The sequence below is a fragment of the Oncorhynchus keta genome, chromosome 19, assembly GCF_023373465.1.
Source record: "Oncorhynchus keta strain PuntledgeMale-10-30-2019 chromosome 19, Oket_V2, whole genome shotgun sequence".
NCBI classification, from domain to species: domain Eukaryota; kingdom Metazoa; phylum Chordata; class Actinopteri; order Salmoniformes; family Salmonidae; genus Oncorhynchus; species Oncorhynchus keta.
Genome location: NC_068439.1, coordinates 81763961 through 81781756, shown reverse-complemented (window position 1 = coordinate 81781756; position 17796 = coordinate 81763961). Strand labels below are relative to the sequence as shown.

Here is a 17796-nt window from a genome sequence, read left to right as displayed (position 1 = left end):
TGAAGTAGTAGTTCCCCTTGCTCTGCAAGGGCCGCGGCTTTTGTGGAGCGATGGGTAACGATGCTTCGTGAGTGACTGTTGTTGATGTGTGCAGAGGGTCCCAAACATGCTCATTGAGTGACATGTCTGCTGGCCATGGAAGAACCGGGACGTTTCGAGGCAGATCTGTCCAGATCCTTACGACATGGGGCCGTGAAGTGTTATGCTGAAACAAGAGGAGATGGTGGTGGATGAATGGCACGACAATGAGCCTCACTTCTCCAGCGTTGCCAGTGGCCATCGGAAGGTGAGCATTTTGCCCACCGACGTCGGTTACGACGCTGAACTGCAGTCGGGTCAAGATCCTGGTGAGCTTCCCTGATATGGTTTCTAACAGTTTGTGTAGAAATTCTTTAGTTGTGCAAACCCACAGTTTAATCAGCTATCCGGGTGGCTGGTCTCAGACCACCTTGCAGGTGAAGAAGCTGGATGTGGAGGTCCTGAGCTGGTGTGGTTACACGTGGTCAGCGTTTGTGAGGCCGGTTGGACGTACTGACAAATTCTCTAAAACGATGTTGAAGGCGGCTCATGGTAGAGAAATGAACATAACATTCTCTGGCAACAGCTCTGGTGGACATTCCTGCAGTCAGAATGCTAATTGCACGCTCAGCCACGCTCCCGCAACTACACAGACATCTGTGGCATTGTTGCGTGATAAAACTGCACATTTTAGTGGCATTTTATTGTCCCCAGCCCAAGGTGCACCTGTGTAATGATTATGCTGTTTAATCAGCTTCTTGATATGCCACACCTGTCAGGTGGATGGATTATCTTGGCAAAGAAGAAATGCTCACTAACAGGGATATAAACACATGTGTGCACAAAATTTGAGAGAAATAAGCTTTTTGTACATGTGGAACATTTCTGGGATATTTTATTTAAGCTCATGGAACATGAGACAAACACTTCATGTTTCTATTTGTATTCAGTGTATTAGAAATTGTTACAGCTACAGTACACCAGGAAACAACTCTCACTCAGAAGTTGAATGGGATTGGACATTAGGAAATATATCTACAGGCTTTTGGGTCAATTCCATTTCAATTCCGAAAGTAAACCAAATTCCACATTTCCCTCATTGAAAAGCAATGAAGAGAATTGGAATTTCAGTGTACTTTCTGAATTGAAATAGAATTTACCCCAAACCTGCTGGAAGTCACTCCTCCATTAGCTTTGTGTTGTTAGTGACAAGCTATCCTCATCCCTATTGATACAGAATACAGACAGAGTGCAGTCTGGGGGACGAGGTTAGATGCAAGGGGATTGTCTGTCAGAGCGTATTTTCGGCATGCCGTGGTAATTTCGTCAGCACTAAATCGGTAGGGGAAGTGACTGCCCTTACTGAAAAGCAGGCCTCTGGTGAACAGTTGTGTCAAACTCTTCACCAATTTGCTCATTTTTCCAATGCAAATTAGTTTTGTGGCAAACTGTTGAGGCAAAATTGCAACTTGTATGAACTTCTGGTAAACAATTCTGTGAAAACTTGTGGCGAACATTCTACTTTTTGCAGCAAATTTGCTGCAAACTCAGTACGAATATGTAAGTTAATTCAGGTGTTTGTTTACTGTGTGTTATTAACAACATTGAAATGCATCTACAAAACCAAATCACACACAATTTTAAATGAAATAAATGCTTCTCACAGAGAACTAAACATTCAATGTACTCAATGTCGTAACAGATCGATATCATCAGTTGATGACGTTGCTAAGCTTCTTACTGAAACTGTCATTCTCTATATTTCTTTCAGTAAGGAAATGTTTCTGCCTTGTATAAAATGCTATATAAACAAAACAATGGATTTAGGCCTACCAAATGTACCTTTTTTTAAATATGTGGGGCCAACAGTTCCTAGAGTACAACAATTTGTCTCTAGCCAAGCCTCAACACAATTGATTTCAACTAATCAATATGATATTCAATCTCAACTGGGGGGATGTCATCATTAAGAGCCACTGTAGGTGTCTTTTCTTCCTGACTCAAGTTGTATAAGGCTTGGTTGGAAGTAAAAGCAACGTCAAATTGAGCTATGCCTAATATGGCAATTCATATAATATTTCCCAAATGAATTGTTAGCTTACATTTCAAGGCCATGCATGTAAGAAGCCTTGACCCGGTGAACACACTCTTCTTCTTCAGTTTGAAGGCCTCCATCTGTATTTTTCCCTTGTGACTGAACGATAGGAGGAACATCACATGATGAAGATGAGCTAACTACTAGTTTAAAGCAATTAAATATTGAATTGTTACAAAGAATGAAAGTATGGACTACATTTATGAGAATAGTACATGCATTTGCTTACCTTATCACGCTTGAAGACCATGCTTTTTTTGAGTTATAAATTAGTATGATTGAGTGCATCCCGAACATCTTTCCAGGGTGTCGATGCATCCTTCTCCCAATACAGCCTCTTCCCACATTACGGGTAGAGAGAGGGTATCCGTCTGCAAAAAGTGAAGTCTTGCTTTGATGTCAAGTCAGCTCATATTGTTGCTACCTTAGCTGTTGTGCTAGCTAACATGCTACTGCACAATGACACTAGCATATTGACATGCATATTGATTTTCAAAGGCAGGAAACGTATTCACCTAAAAAGTGTTTAGGCAAATCGTTAGCTAGGTAGCTTTCACATTATTTGTGAAAAAATATGATTGCTAAAGTTAGCTAGCTTAGCGCTAACCAATCGGTGGCGCTGACTGATTTGAGACTGGGATCAACAAAACGTTTCACTCTATCCTATAAAACATGACATTGCTAACCAAGCATCAATTAGCTAACATAATTTAAGTATATTAGTTAGTTTAATTAAGTTAGATACTCACTGGACAACTTTGGTAGGTAGCTAGCTAGCTAGATAGCTTGGTTTCCATTTCCCAATCCCCCTGATTGGTCATTAACGGTTACTGGTCTTGGAACTCATGTTCACCAGAAATGGCTTCCGGGACACTATGTGCCACGATTGGCAATATATATTGTTGCCACAGGTTTGCAACAGACTCCAGTAGCTTTGTGTAAGTGTGATTTTGAATATCAAAATATTTTGAAGCATATTTAAAGTAGTATTTATTAAGCTGTATCAGAGGCTAACATTTTGAGGATGGCATATAAAAAGTGTAAGAAGGCTTCACTTCAGTTTGCTACTTTTACTATATATATATATATTTAAGTTGTACTTTCCAACTTGTTTAACTGGGCTGTAGCTGTGCTCTAGTACTGGCTGTGCTCTAGTACTGGCTGTGCTCTAGTACTGGCTGTGCTCTAGTACTAGCTGTGCTCTAGTACTAGCTATATATATATATATTTAAGTTGTACTTTCCAACTTGTTTAACTGGGCTGTAGCTGTGCTCTAGTACTAGCTGTGCTCTAGTACTAGCTATATATATATATATTTAAGTTGTACTTTCCAACTTGTTTAACTGGGCTGTAGCTGTGCTCTAGTACTAGCTGTGCTCTAATACTAGCTGTGCTCTAGTACTAGCTGTGCTCTAGTACTAGCTGTGCTCTCGTACTAGCTGTGCTCTAGTACAAGCTATGCTCTAGTACAAGCTATGCTCTAGTACAAGCTGTGCTCTAGTACTAGCTATGCTCTAGTACTAGCTGTGGTCTCGTACTAGCTGTGCTCTAGTACTAGCTGTGCTCTAGTACTAGCTGTGCTCTCGTACTAGCTGTGCTCTAGTACTAGCTGTGCTCTCGTACTAGCTGTGCTCTAGTACTAGCTGTAATAAATAATTTGGACCTATGGTAAACACAAAATGTAAACGTTAGACTTATCACAATGTTACGTTTTTTTAAGATTAAAACACTTCCATGTTTTTATTGTTGGCTCTTGTCCTTTGAAATGTACTATATATAGTTAGAGCAAGTTTCTACATACCCGTTATTAAGGAAATGGCTATATCTACTACAGGCATCTGTTATTAAGGAAATGGCTATATCCACTACAGGCATCTGTTATTAAGGAAATGGCTATATCTACTACAGGCATCTTATTAAGGAAATGGCTATATCCACTACAGGCATCTGTTATTAAGGAAATGGCTATATCTACTACAGGCATCTGTTATTAAGGAAATGGCTATATCTACTACAGGCATCTGTTATTAAGGAAATGGCTATATCCACTACAGGCATCTGTTATTAAGGAAATGGCTATATCTACTACAGGCATCTGTTATTAAGGAAATGGCTATATCTACTACAGGCATCTGTTATTAAGGAAATGGCTATATCTACTACAGGCATCTGTTATTAAGGAAATGGCTATATCCACTACAGGCATCTTATTAAGGAAATGGCTATATCTACTACAGGCATCTGTTATTAAGGAAATGGCTATATCCACTACAGGCATCTGTTATTAAGGAAATGGCTATATCTACTACAGGCATCTGTTATTAAGGAAATGGTTATATCTACTACAGGCATCTGTTATTAAGGAAATGGCTATATCTACTACAGGCATCTGTTATTAAGGAAATGGCTATATCTACTACAGGCATCTGTTATTAAGAAAATGGCTATATCCACTACAGGCATCTGTTATTAAGGAAATGGCTATATTCACTACAGGCATCTGTTATTAAGGAAATGGCTATATTCACTACAGGCATCTGTTATTAAGGAAATGGCTATATCTACTACAGGCATCTGTTATTAAGGAGATGGCTATATCCACTACAGGCATCTGTTATTAAGGAAATGGCTATATCCACTACAGGCATATGTTGTTAAGGAAATGGCTATATCCACTACAGGCATATGTTATTAAGGAAATGGCTATATCCACTACAGGCATCTGTTATTAAGGAAATGGCTAGATCTACTACAGGCATCTGTTATTAAGGAAATGGCTATATCCACTACAGGCATCTGTTATTAAGGAAATGGCTATATCCACTACAGGCATCTGTTATTAAGGAAATGGCTATATCCACTACAGGCATCTGTTATTAAGGAAATGGCTATAATTCACTACAGGCATCTGTTATTAAGGAAATGGCTATAATTCACTACAGGCATCTGTTATTAAGGAAATGGCTATAATTCACTACAGGCATCTGTTATTAAGGAAATGGCTATATCCACTACAGGCATCTGTTATTAAGGAAATGGCTATATCCACTACAGGCATCTGTTATTAAGGAAATGGCTATATCCACTACAGGCATATGTTGTTAAGGAAATGGCTATATCCACTACAGGCATCTGTTATTAAGGAAATGGCTATATTCACTACAGGCATCTGTTATTAAGGAAATGGCTATATCCACTACAGGCATCTTATTAAGGAAATGGCTATATCCACTACAGGCATCTGTTATTAAGGAAATGGCTATATCCACTACAGGCATCTTATTAAGGAAATGGCTATATCTACTACAGGCATCTGTTATTAAGGAAATGGCTATAATTCACTACAGGCATCTGTTATTAAGGAAATGGCTATATCCACTACAGGCATCTGTTATTAAGGAAATGGCTATATCTACTACAGGCATCTGTTATTAAGGAAATGGCTATATCTACTACAGGCATCTGTTATTAAGGAAATGGTTATATCCACTACAGGCATCTGTTATTAAGGAAATGGCTATATCTACTACAGGCATCTGTTATTAAGGAAATGGCTATATCCACTACAGGCATCTTATTAAGGAAATGGCTATATCCACTACAGGCATCTGTTATTAAGGAAATGGCTATATCCACTACAGGCATCTTATTAAGGAAATGGCTATATCTACTACAGGCATCTGTTATTAAGGAAATGGCTATATCCACTACAGGCATCTTATTAAGGAAATGGCTATATCCACTACAGGCATCTGTTATTAAGGAAATGGCTATATCCACTACAGGCATCTTATTAAGGAAATGGCTATATCTACTACAGGCATCTGTTATTAAAGAAATGGCTATATCTACTACAGGCATCTGTTATTAAGGAAATGGTTATATCCACTACAGGCATCTGTTATTAAGGAAATGGCTATATCTACTACAGGCATCTGTTATTAAGGAAATGGCTATATCCACTACAGGCATCTTATTAAGGAAATGGCTATATCCACTACAGGCATCTGTTATTAAGGAAATGGCTATATCCACTACAGGCATCTTATTAAGGAAATGGCTATATCTACTACAGGCATATGTTATTAAGGAAATGGCTATAATTCACTACAGGCATCTGTTATTAAGGAAATGGCTATATCTACTACAGGCATCTGTTATTAAGGAAATGGCTATATCCACTACAGGCATCTTATTAAGGAAATGGCTATATCTACTACAGGCATCTGTTATTAAAGAAATGGCTATATCCACTACAGGCATCTGTTATTAAGGAAATGGCTATATTCACTACAGGCATCTGTTATTAAGGAAATGGCTATATTCACTACAGGCATCTTATTAAGGAAATGGCTATATCTACTACAGGCATCTGTTATTAAGGAAATGGCTATATCCACTACAGGCATCTGTTATTAAGGAAATGGCTATATTCACTACAGGCATCTGTTATTAAGGAAATGGCTATATCCACTACAGGCATCTTATTAAGGAAATGGCTATATCCACTACAGGCATCTGTTATTAAGGAAATGGCTATATCCACTACAGGCATCTTATTAAGGAAATGGCTATATCTACTACAGGCATATGTTATTAAGGAAATGGCTATAATTCACTACAGGCATCTGTTATTAAGGAAATGGCTATATCTACTACAGGCATCTGTTATTAAGGAAATGGCTATATCTACTACAGGCATCTTATTAAGGAAATGGCTATATCTACTACAGGCATCTTATTAAGGAAATGGCTATATCTACTACAGGCATCTGTTATTAAAGAAATGGCTATAATTCACTACAGGCATCTGTTATTAAGGAAATGGCTATATCTACTACAGGCATCTGTTATTAAGGAAATGGCTATATCCACTACAGGCATCTTATTAAGGAAATGGCTATATCCACTACAGGCATCTGTTATTAAGGAAATGGCTATATCCACTACAGGCATCTGTTATTAAGGAAATGGTTATAATTCACTAGAGGCATCTGTTATTAAGGAAATGGCTATATCTACTACAGGCATCTGTTATTAAGGAAATGGCTATATCTACTACAGGCATCTGTTATTAAGGAAATGGCTATATCTACTACAGGCATCTGTTATTAAGGAAATGGCTATATCCACTACAGGCATCTGTTATTAAGGAAATGGCTATATCCACTACAGGCATCTGTTATTAAGGAAATGGCTATATTCACTACAGGCATCTGTTATTAAGGAAATGGCTATATCTACTACAGGCATCTGTTATTAAGGAAATGGCTATATCTACTACAGGCATCTGTTATTAAGGAAATGGCTATATCCACTACAGGCATCTGTTATTAAGGAAATGGCTATATCTACTACAGGCATCTGTTATTAAGGAAATGGCTATATCTACTACAGGCATCTGTTATTAAGGAAATGGTTATAATTCACTAGAGGCATCTGTTATTAAGGAAATGGCTATATCTACTACAGGCATCTGTTATTAAGGAAATGGTTTCTTTTCTAACATGCGTTTAGAACTGAAGAGTTTTTAGTCAGAATTCACTTGTTGCTTCATTTATTTAAAAAATACATCATAATCAAAGACTGTTAAGGTCCAACTTGTGTATACCAGTGTTGCTAATCCCTAACCAGTAGACTATCTAATATTTTTCTTTAGTAGGGCAACTGGGCAATATAATGAAATGAGTTGTTTCAACTTGGTGTCCTACCAAAGTGGAACCACGATGAACACAAAAAAGGTGTCGATGAAAATGTAGTTCTTGCAGTAAAGCAAAGCTTGTGTATCAACTAGCTGGCTTCTGAAGTCATCTCTAAAATGCTTTGATCGTGGCTTCATACCGAAGGCACGTCCTCTCAACTGAGGTGTCATGATGACATCTGACATTGTCTGCATGCCAACATCTTTTTAAAAGCTATTTCATGCCGTCTCATGTCGTGGCATTCTTGCGATTTTAATTTTTTTTTTTTTTTTTTTTTTTTTTTTTTTTTTTTGTCGTGATTGTACTGGTATTGTTTGATTAACCTAACTATTTGAATGCCTTGTCTCCCGTTACCGAAACCCTTCCCCACACCCTCCCTCTCTCTCTCTCTCTCTCTCTCCTCCTGACCCCTAGCTCCGAGGCCTAACCGTTGCAGTCTCTTCTCTGTATAATTTAGGGTTACATTCCACAAAGCAAATGGGAGATGGACACTTCTGATGCGAAACTAGGTAGGTATTCCGTCTTACTAATGTACACGATGTTCACTAACAACTCTAGTTTCCCAGAAAATGTTCCTGTTGCGCCACAGTGATATGCTCTTCAACTCCTTGATCTAAACAATTGTTTTTCATTTTCAACCCCCCCCCCTAAACTGGCTCACCTGATTTTAAGTAGTTCAGTGTCTTGATAACTAGTTGGCAAGTTGAATCAGGTGTGCTAGCTCTGGAATGGTTCAAATGAAGGGAACGGCTGGGGATCCGCAAGGAGAGGTTTGACACTTGTTGCCTAAACAGTTTCCAGTCTCCTTTTTAGCAGACACATGCTGAATACAGATGATCTGATCAAAACACACAGGTGTGATCAAAATAGGTCATTTCAAATAAAGTAACATCAACTCATATTTACAATTACCATTTTGCGCTTGCTTTTAAACTGTGCACACAGTTTGAAGGGCAAAAAAAAAAAAATTATGCTCAATTGTCCTTGCTTCAATATCAAAATGAGAGGAGGCGACTCTTTGATTTGAGGGGATCCTTGGTAATAAAACCGGACAACGTGTAACCTTTCTGAAGGAACATTCTAAATATTTATAGACAGAAAAAAAGAAAATGGCAATAATACAGAATCTTAGGAAGCGCGGTCATCGTCGTCACGGTGACCCGCGATACCGGTGAAGTAGCGATAGTGTTTTTTTTTTTTTTTTGCTGGGTCGTGAGGTGACATGGCGAGCGCTCTTCTCCTTACAGACAAGCTGGACGGCCTGGTGATGGGGGGGAAGAGGAAGAGGGAGGGAGACGACTTTCAGCTAACGGACGACTACGCCACACGCCACTCTGAGCCTGGCAAGAAGAGGGTAAAGTATTTTATATATTTATATTTTATATATTATGTTCCCGCCTTACCTGTTTCTCCTTAACAAACCAGGGAATATTTGACTGTTTGACATTTCCCAAAACGTGTCCCGTGTTATTTATTATATTGTTTTATAATAACCTTTATTTATTTATTTACTTCTTATTTACAATGGCAGCGTGACTGACTATAGAGATATGTGATCGTTTGACCAGTCACAACATCTCTATAATCCATGGCGCCTGGATTATCGATCGGTGAAAAATGTTGGTTTTGATCGTGGTTTGGGTGTGCTCCTTGAATACTCTTTCGCAATATTACTAGAATATTTAACTTGAAAATGCAAACGTCAGACCAGCTAGCTAGCATGAACATAGCATGCCTACACCTCGTGACCCATTTCCTGCTCATGACCCATTTCCTGTTCGTGACCCCGCTGGATGTTTTTCCTTCCTGTCGTCCAGGTTCGCTGGGCTGACCTCGAAGAGCAGAAGGACGCGGAGCGCAAGCGTGATATCGGCTTTGTGGTGGGTCAAACAGACTGGGAGAAAATCACCGACCAGAGCGGACAGATAGCTCAGAGAGCTCTCAACCGCACTAAGTATTTCTAGTAACAGAAGATCATTGCCCTCACCCCCTGCTTCCTGATTTATAGGTATGTCCATTACATTCTATTCATCGTCTAATTTGATACAGTATTGTTGTGTTTTTTTGGAGGGGCGTTGATGTAATGATGTGTCTTTGTTTATTACAGTTAGGAGAGAGGGGGGCTAGTAGTTATTTTGACCCTTATTTGGGAGTTATGAAACACATGTTCTATGTGAAAGCATCCAACAAAATGTGATTTGAAGTAACTACAATTTTTGGGGAGAAAAGCAATGACTTAAATCTTGACCAATGAGAATGCATCTACACTGAACAAAAATATATAAACGCAACCTGCAACAATTTCAAAGATTTGACTGAGTTACAGTTCATATAAGCAACTAGAGTCAATTGAAATAAAATCATTGGGCCCGAATCTATGTATGTCACATGACTGGGAATACAGATATGCATCTGTTGGTCACAGATACCTTTAAAAGATAAGGGTAAGGGGTGTGGATCAGATAACCAGTCAGTATCTGGTGTGACCATTAGTCTCATGCAGCGCGACACATCTCCTTCACATAGAGTTGATCTGGGTGTTGATTGTGTCCTGTGGAATGTGTACAGGTCATTGCTGTGTGTTGACACATGAGGCGATGGCAGTGGATGAATGGCACGACAATGGGTCTCAAGATTTCGACTCGCGGTATCTCTCTGCATTCAAATTGCAATCGATAAAATGCAATTGTGTTCATTGTCTGTAGCTTATGCCTGCCCCATACCATAACCCCACCACCAGGGGGCACTCTGTTCATAACGTTGACATCAGAAAACCGCTCGCCCACACAACGCCATGCGCGCTGTCTGTCATCTGCCCGGTACAGTTGAAACCGGAATGCATCTGTGAAGAGCACTCTTCTCCGGCGTGTCAGAGGCCATCGCAGGTGAGCATTTGCCCACTGAAGTCAGTTACGACACCGATCAGGTCAAGACCCCGGTGAGCACGACGAGCACGTTCCTGACAGTTTTTGGAGAACTTCTTCGGTTGTGTAAACCCACAGTTTTATCAGCTGTCCGGGTGGCTGGTCTCAGACCACCTTGCAGGTGAAGAAGCTGGATGTGGAGGTCCTGAGCTGGTGTGGTTACACGTGGTCTGCGTTTGTGAGGCCGGTTGGATGTACTGACAAATTCTCTAAAACGATGTTGAAGGCGGCTTATGGTAGAGAAATTTAACTGGCAACAATTAAATTCTCTGGCAACAGCTCTGGTGGAAATTCCTGCAGTCAGCATGACAATTGCACGTTCCCTCCAAAACTTGAGACATCGTTGGCATTGTGTTGTGTGACAAAACAGCACATTTTAGTGCCCATTAGTCCCCAGCACCTGTGTAATGATCATGCTGTTTCATCAGTTTCTTGATGTGCCACCCGATCATGGTGGATATATTATCTTGGCAAAAGAGAGATGGTCACTAACAGGGATGTAAACAAATTTGTGCACAAGATTTGAGAGGAATAAAGTTTTTTTTTTTTTGTGCAAATGTAACCTTTCTGGGATCTTTTATTTCACGGTTTGTACATGTTGCGTTTTATTTTTTTTGTTCAGTGTAGTTAAATTGTTTACAAACAAGTTTTTTTCATCCGTTGTCTATATTATGTTTTCCTAATTTTGGAAGATGTATTGTTATTGTAAGATCATTAATTGAAAAGTCCATTTGGATGGATGTAGCAATTGCAGATTACTCTTTTTGTTATATATATTATATATGTGTGTGTTGCATATTTTTCAATCAGTTTTCTCTCTTTTTTTTCTCCTCTAGGTCTGCAGGTCTGAATATCAGACACACTCTACAGGCCGGCGTTTAGGAACTCCGTAGCTGTTTATTCTATTAGAATACAGGATATAGCTTTCTGTTGACATTCATTTAGAATTATGTGTAGTTTTTATTTTCTTTCATCCTATGCTTTTTCGATTGGTAAGTTTTTTTTTTTTTTTGCACCAGTGTGCTTCTCATTTTATACTGTACGAGCTGTAACGTCTACGTGTATGTTAGCACTGTTGCTTATTTTAAGAAATAAACGAAAGAAAACAATAAAAGGTTTCACACACACACACAAAAACAAGCAGGAGAGTCTCGTTGTGAGTGGTCATGTGGGCTACGTCATGGAGAGTCTCGTTGTGAGTGGTCATATGGGCTAAGTCATGGAGAGTCTCGTTGTGAGTGGTCATGTGGGCTACGTCATGGAGAGTCTCGTTGTGAGTGGTCATATGGGCTAAGTCATGGAGAGTCTCGTTGTGAGTGGTCATGTGGGCTACGTCATGGAGAGTCTTCTGTGATGTCTGTTTTCATGTGAACCACATTCAGTAGAACCTCAAAGATACAAACCTCATTTTATTGCGATATATTTTTTTTTTGTCTCTTTTTTTTTTTTAAAGTTACGAACATTTCAGTATTTCAAAAACAACCTCCATTTCCCTCTGTGTTCGTATCTCTAAGGTCCTACTGTGTTACAGGAAGTATGTAGCCTAGGTTAGAGTGGCGGAACAGGAACAGGAAGGTATTTGGTTCAAGCCCTGAGCCTAGCGAGGAAGTGGAAAATGGACTGCTGGTGTCTGAGTCACTGACTGCCATTGTGCCCATGAGCAAGGAACTCTCAAACTGCTACACGGAGGCTGCACTGTGTCTTACCCTTTGCCTCTCAGTGAATGTGTGTGTCGGGGGGGGGGGGTTGGCTAACGCAAAATGAAATGAGTTTTCAGTACTCAATCAAACCACATAGTATCACTGTCTTTAATTTGATTTTAATTCAAAAAAAATCTGTTACCTCATTGCATTTCACATAATTTAACCTCCTAAACTTTAAGAAAGTTCACACTCATTGTTTCTTGCAACAAATAAAATACTGAATTGAAAGTCCAGTATATATTTTGTGCCGTTTACATGATCTTACAAATAAATAAACAATCCATGACAGTCACGCAGAATCACCTTGCTTGTGAAACACAACCAAAAATCTAAAAGTTTCTGATAATGGTCAATTCTACACTATCAACTTGCTAACTGAGGCAAACAACGTGTTCCTAATATTGTATGAAGATGTCCTAGTAGGTATCGAGCCAAAAAGAAAACTAAACCATCAATGGTCACCTCTCTTTTTTTTTTTTTTTTTACAGTAGGCTCTCGTCAGCAATATCAAGCATTACCGGGCCCTAACTCCACTAAGGGGCTTTCTCCTTCTTCTGTATTCTCGTCACATGACTTTTATTCCTATTGCTAATTGGACGGAAATAAATTCTGACTACACAGATATAATCCAGACTGTCTTGTTTCTGACCTGTCAATCTGAGATTATCATGCAGTGGTTATATGATCCTGTTGAGTGAATATTGTCAATTATGACAATCTGAGAGGAATACACTGTATCCTGTAGTTGTGAATGGTTGTTGAATGGCATACTGTACCAAATGTTCTGTACTGTAGCTCAAAACCTGCATCCCAAATGACTCCCTATTCCCATTCATAGTGCACTACTTTTTGACCAGAGCCCATAGGAGCTGTCTCTGCGTTGCCACCTGTTTCACTGTATAGAAGGACATACTTCTCTTTTTAAATTTAAACAACTGGTCTATACTCTTAGTGCCCCCCAAAAAAAACTGTTTTAGCATGGGCAGCGTCCATTGAGGACTATCACCATTTTGAAGTAGTCAAATTGGGTGGGAACTTCCTATGGGTTAAGGAAGGATCACACAATTGTATTCTGGTCATCACGAGGGCTCAGACAAATAATTATACTTGAGGAAATGTTCTATAACCTGTACAAACAACACACTCCAGGTAACTACGTCACCAACCTCGTCTCTATACCTGTACAAACAACACACTCCAGGTACGTCACCAACCTCGTCTCTATACCTGTACAAACAACACACTCCAGGTGACAGTACGTCACCAACCTCGTCTCTATACCTGTACAAACAACACACTCCAGGTGACAGTACGTCACCAACCTCGTCTCTATACCTGTACAAACAACACACTCCAGGTGACAGTACGTCACCAACCTCGTCTCTATACCTGTACAAACAACACACTCCAGGTGCGTCACCAACCTCGTCTCTATACCTGTACAAACAACACACTCCAGGTGCGTCACCAACCTCGTCTCTATACCTGTACAAACAACACACTCCAGGTGACAGTACGTCACCAACCTCGTCTCTATACCTGTACAAACAACACACTCCAGGTGACAGTACGTCACCAACCTCGTCTCTATACCTGTACAAACAACACACTCCAGGTGACAGTACGTCACCAACCTCGTCTCTATACCTGTACAAACAACACACTCCAGGTGCGTCACCAACCTCGTCTCTATACCTGTACAAACAACACACTCCAGGTACGTCACCAACCTCGTCTCTATACCTGTACAAACAACACACTCCAGGTACGTCACCAACCTCGTCTCTATACCTGTACAAACAACACACTCCAGGTACGTCACCAACCTCGTCTCTATACCTGTACAAACAACACACTCCAGGTACGTCACCAACCTCGTCTCTATACCAGTACAAACAACACACTCCAGGTACCTCGTCTCTATACCTGTACAAACAACACACTCCAGGTACCTCGTCTCTATACCTGTACGAACAACACACTCCAGGTACGTCACCAACCTCGTCTCTATACCTGTACAAACAACACAGTCCAGGTACGTCACCAACCTCGTCTCTATACCTGTACAAACAACACACTCCAGGTACGTCACCAACCTCGTCTCTATACCTGTACAAACAACACACTCCAGGTACGTCACCAACCTCGTCTCTATACCTGTACAAACAACACAGTCCAGGTACCTCGTCTCTATACCTGTACGAACAACACACTCCAGGTACGTCACCAACCTCGTCTCTATACCTGTACAAACAACACACTCCAGGTACGTCACCAACCTCGTCTCTATACCTGTACAAACAACACAGTCCAGGTGACAGTACGTCACCAACCTCGTCTCTATACCTGTACGAACAACACACTCCAGGTACGTCACCAACCTCGTCTCTATACCTGTACAAACAACACACTCCAGGTAACTACGTCACCAACCTCGTCTCTATACCTGTACGAACAACACACTCCAGGTACGTCACCAACCTCGTCTCTATACCTGTACGAACAACACACTCCAGGTGCGTCACCAACCTCGTCTCTATACCTGTACAAACAACACACTCCAGGTACCTCGTCTCTATACCTGTACAAACAACACACTCCAGGTACGTCACCAACCTCGTCTCTATACCTGTACAAACAACACACTCCAGGTACGTCACCAACCTCGTCTCTATACCTGTACAAACAATACACTCCAGGTAACTACGTCACCAACCTCGTCTCTATACCTGTACAAACAACACACTCCAGGTACGTCACCAACCTCGTCTCTATACCTGTACAAACAACACACTCCAGGTGACTACGTCACCAACCTCGTCTCTATACCTGTACAAACAACACACTCCAGGTGCGTCACCAACCTCGTCTCTATACCTGTACAAACAACACAGTCCAGGTGACTACGTCACCAACCTCGTCTCTATACCTGTACAAACAATACACTCCAGGTACCTCGTCTCTATACCTGTACAAACAACACACTCCAGGTACGTCACCAACCTCGTCTCTATACCTGTACAAACAACACACTCCAGGTGCGTCACCAACCTCGTACAAACAACACAGTCCAGGTACGTCACCAACCTCGTCTCTATACCTGTACTGTACAAACAACACACTCCAGGTAACTACGTCACCAACCTCGTCTCTATACCTGTACAAACAACACACTCCAGGTACGTCACCCTTTCAGTTTGTTTACCTGCTCATCGAAGTTGTAGAAGATAAAAGGTACAACTGTTTTTTTTTTATGGAGATGGCCTCAATGGCGCTGCCCGTGCGTTCACAGACGCTATAATGGGACAAATACAGCGCTGCAATCTCTATACATCTCTTTGCCCCGGGGATAGCTATTGTCCTATTGCTGTGTGACGCGATTTTACTGAAGATACACAAGACCTAGATTACATGCCTCTGAAACATCTGCTTTTGAGTGACAAATCAACAGATGTTGCTGGCTATGAAGATATCACCTGAACACCTGTTGAAGACCTTGTTCAATTAGCATAGCCGATTATGGAGCTTAGACGTTTCCTGGGCAACGGCTGGAACTTTCAGCAGAGCGACGTCAAGGTGAGTAATATTGAATTTAAAAATGTGTTTAGTTACAGAATGTCTCTAAAATAATAAAATACCTAACAAAGCACATTTCTACCAATCAATATGTAGTAGCTAATGGATATTTAGACTGAACAAAAATATAAATGCATCATGCAACAATTTCAACAATTACTTCGATTTATATAAGGAAGTTAATTAGTTCATTTAAATTCATTTGGCTCTGATCTATGGATTTCACATGGACTGGGAATACCGATATGCATCTGTTGGTCACAGATACCTTTAAAAACAAATGGGCCTCAAGATGTCATCTCGGTATCTCTGCATTCAAATTGCCAACAATTAAATTAAATTGTGTTCGTTGTCCGTAGCCTGCCCATACCGTAACCTTCACCGCCACCATGGGGCACTCTGTCCACAACGTTGACATCAGCAAACCACACACGTTGTGGGGCCGGGTGGACGTATTGACAAATTATCTAAAACGACGGAGGCGGCTTATGGTAGAGAAATGAACATTAAATTATCTGACAACAGCTCTGGTGGACATTCCTGCAGTCAGCATGCCAACTACATGCTCCCTCAAAACTTGAGACATCTGTGGCATTATGTTTTGGGACAAAACTGCACATTTTAGAGTGGCCTTTTATCCCCAGCACAAGGTGCTCCTGTGTAATGATCATGTTGGATTATCTTGGCAACAGAGAAATGCTCACTAACAGGGATGTAAACAAATGTATGGACAACATTTTATAGAATTTTTTTTTTTTTTGTGTGTATGGAGCATTTCTGGGATCTTTTATTTCAGCTGAAACATGGGCCCAACACTTCACATGTTGCGTTTTAATTTTCTTGTTCGGTGTCATTCAACAGTGTTTCATTTCAGCTGTATGAAGTGAAATGGGATTTTTCTACAGTGTTTTACAAATATATATTGTTACTCTACAGTCATGGCCAAAGGTTTTGCGAATGACACAAATATTAATTTCCACCAAGTTTGCTGCTTCAGTGTCTTTAGATATTTTTGGCAGATGTTACTATGGAATACTGAAGTATAATTACAAGCATTTCATAAGTGTCAAAGGCTTTTATTGACAATTACATGATGTTGATGCAGAGTCAATGTTTGCAGTGTTGACCCCTTTAAGACCTCTGCAATCCGCCCTGGCATGCTGTCAATTAACTTCTGGGCCACATCCTGACTAATGGCAGCTCATTCTTGCATAATCAATGCTTTGAGTTTGTCAGAATGTGGGTTTTTGTTTGTCCACCTGCCTCTTGAGGATTGACCACAAGTTGTCAATGGGATTAAGGTCTGGGGAGTTTCCTGGCCACGGACCCAAAATATCAATGTTTTGTTCCCTGAGCCACTTAGTTATCACTTTTGCCTTATGGCAAGGTGCTCCATCATGCTGGAAAAGGCGTTGTTCATCACCAAACTGTTCCTGGATGGTTGGGAGAAGTTGCTCTCGGAGGATGTGTTGGTACCATTCTTTATTCATGGCTGTGTTCGTAGGCAAAATTGTGAATGAGCCCACTCCCTTGGCTGAGAAGCAACCCCACACATGAATGGTCTCAGGATGCTTTACTGTTGGCACGATACAGGACTGATGGTAGCGCTCACCTTGTCTTCTCCGGACAAGCTTTTTTACGGATGCCCCAAACAATCGCAAAGGGGATTCATCAGAGAAAATGACTTTACCCCAGTCCTCAGCAGTCCAATCCCTGTACCTTTTGCAGAATATCAGTCTGTCCCTGATGTTTTTCCTGGAGAGAAGTGGCTTCTTTGC

At 40.5% G+C, this 17796-nt stretch overlaps 2 protein-coding genes across 2 annotated transcripts in view; one reads left to right on the top strand and one right to left on the bottom strand.

Moving 5' to 3' along the window:
• Window positions 1–11794, top strand: part of LOC118373639 (YLP motif-containing protein 1-like) — a 62964-nt gene extending 51170 nt beyond the window's left edge. Inside the window, exons 20-23 of the mRNA XM_052468979.1 lie at window positions 8273–8324; window positions 9063–9169; window positions 9633–9823; window positions 11576–11794. Of these exons, the coding sequence (XP_052324939.1) occupies window positions 8273–8324; window positions 9063–9169; window positions 9633–9779 (306 nt within the window). The 3' untranslated portion in view covers window positions 9780–9823; window positions 11576–11794. The remainder of the gene's footprint in view (window positions 1–8272; window positions 8325–9062; window positions 9170–9632; window positions 9824–11575) is intronic.
• Window positions 11795–13595: 1801 nt separating this feature from the next.
• On the bottom strand, window positions 13596–16409 carry LOC127909078 (uncharacterized). Its single transcript, XM_052468978.1, has 8 exons — window positions 16389–16409; window positions 16260–16269; window positions 15587–15647; window positions 15411–15493; window positions 15024–15119; window positions 14600–14734; window positions 14443–14551; window positions 13596–14316 (listed from the first exon to the last, which is right to left on the bottom strand). The coding sequence occupies exons 1-8, from the start codon at window positions 16407–16409 to the stop codon at window positions 13596–13598; spliced, it is 1236 nt and encodes a 411-aa protein (XP_052324938.1).
• Between the last annotated feature and the right edge of the window lie 1387 nt (window positions 16410–17796).

Coding starts and splice junctions, on each gene's coding strand:
- LOC127909078 (XM_052468978.1), bottom strand. CDS start 16,409: ATGGTGGCGGTGAAGGTTACG. Junction 14,552..14,599: donor GGACTGTGTTGTTTGTACAG/GTATAGAGACGA, acceptor TTGTTTGTACAG/GTATAGAGACGAGGTTGGTG. Junction 14,317..14,442: donor TGTACAGGTATAGAGACGAG/GTTGGTGACGTA, acceptor TATAGAGACGAG/GTTGGTGACGTACCTGGAGT.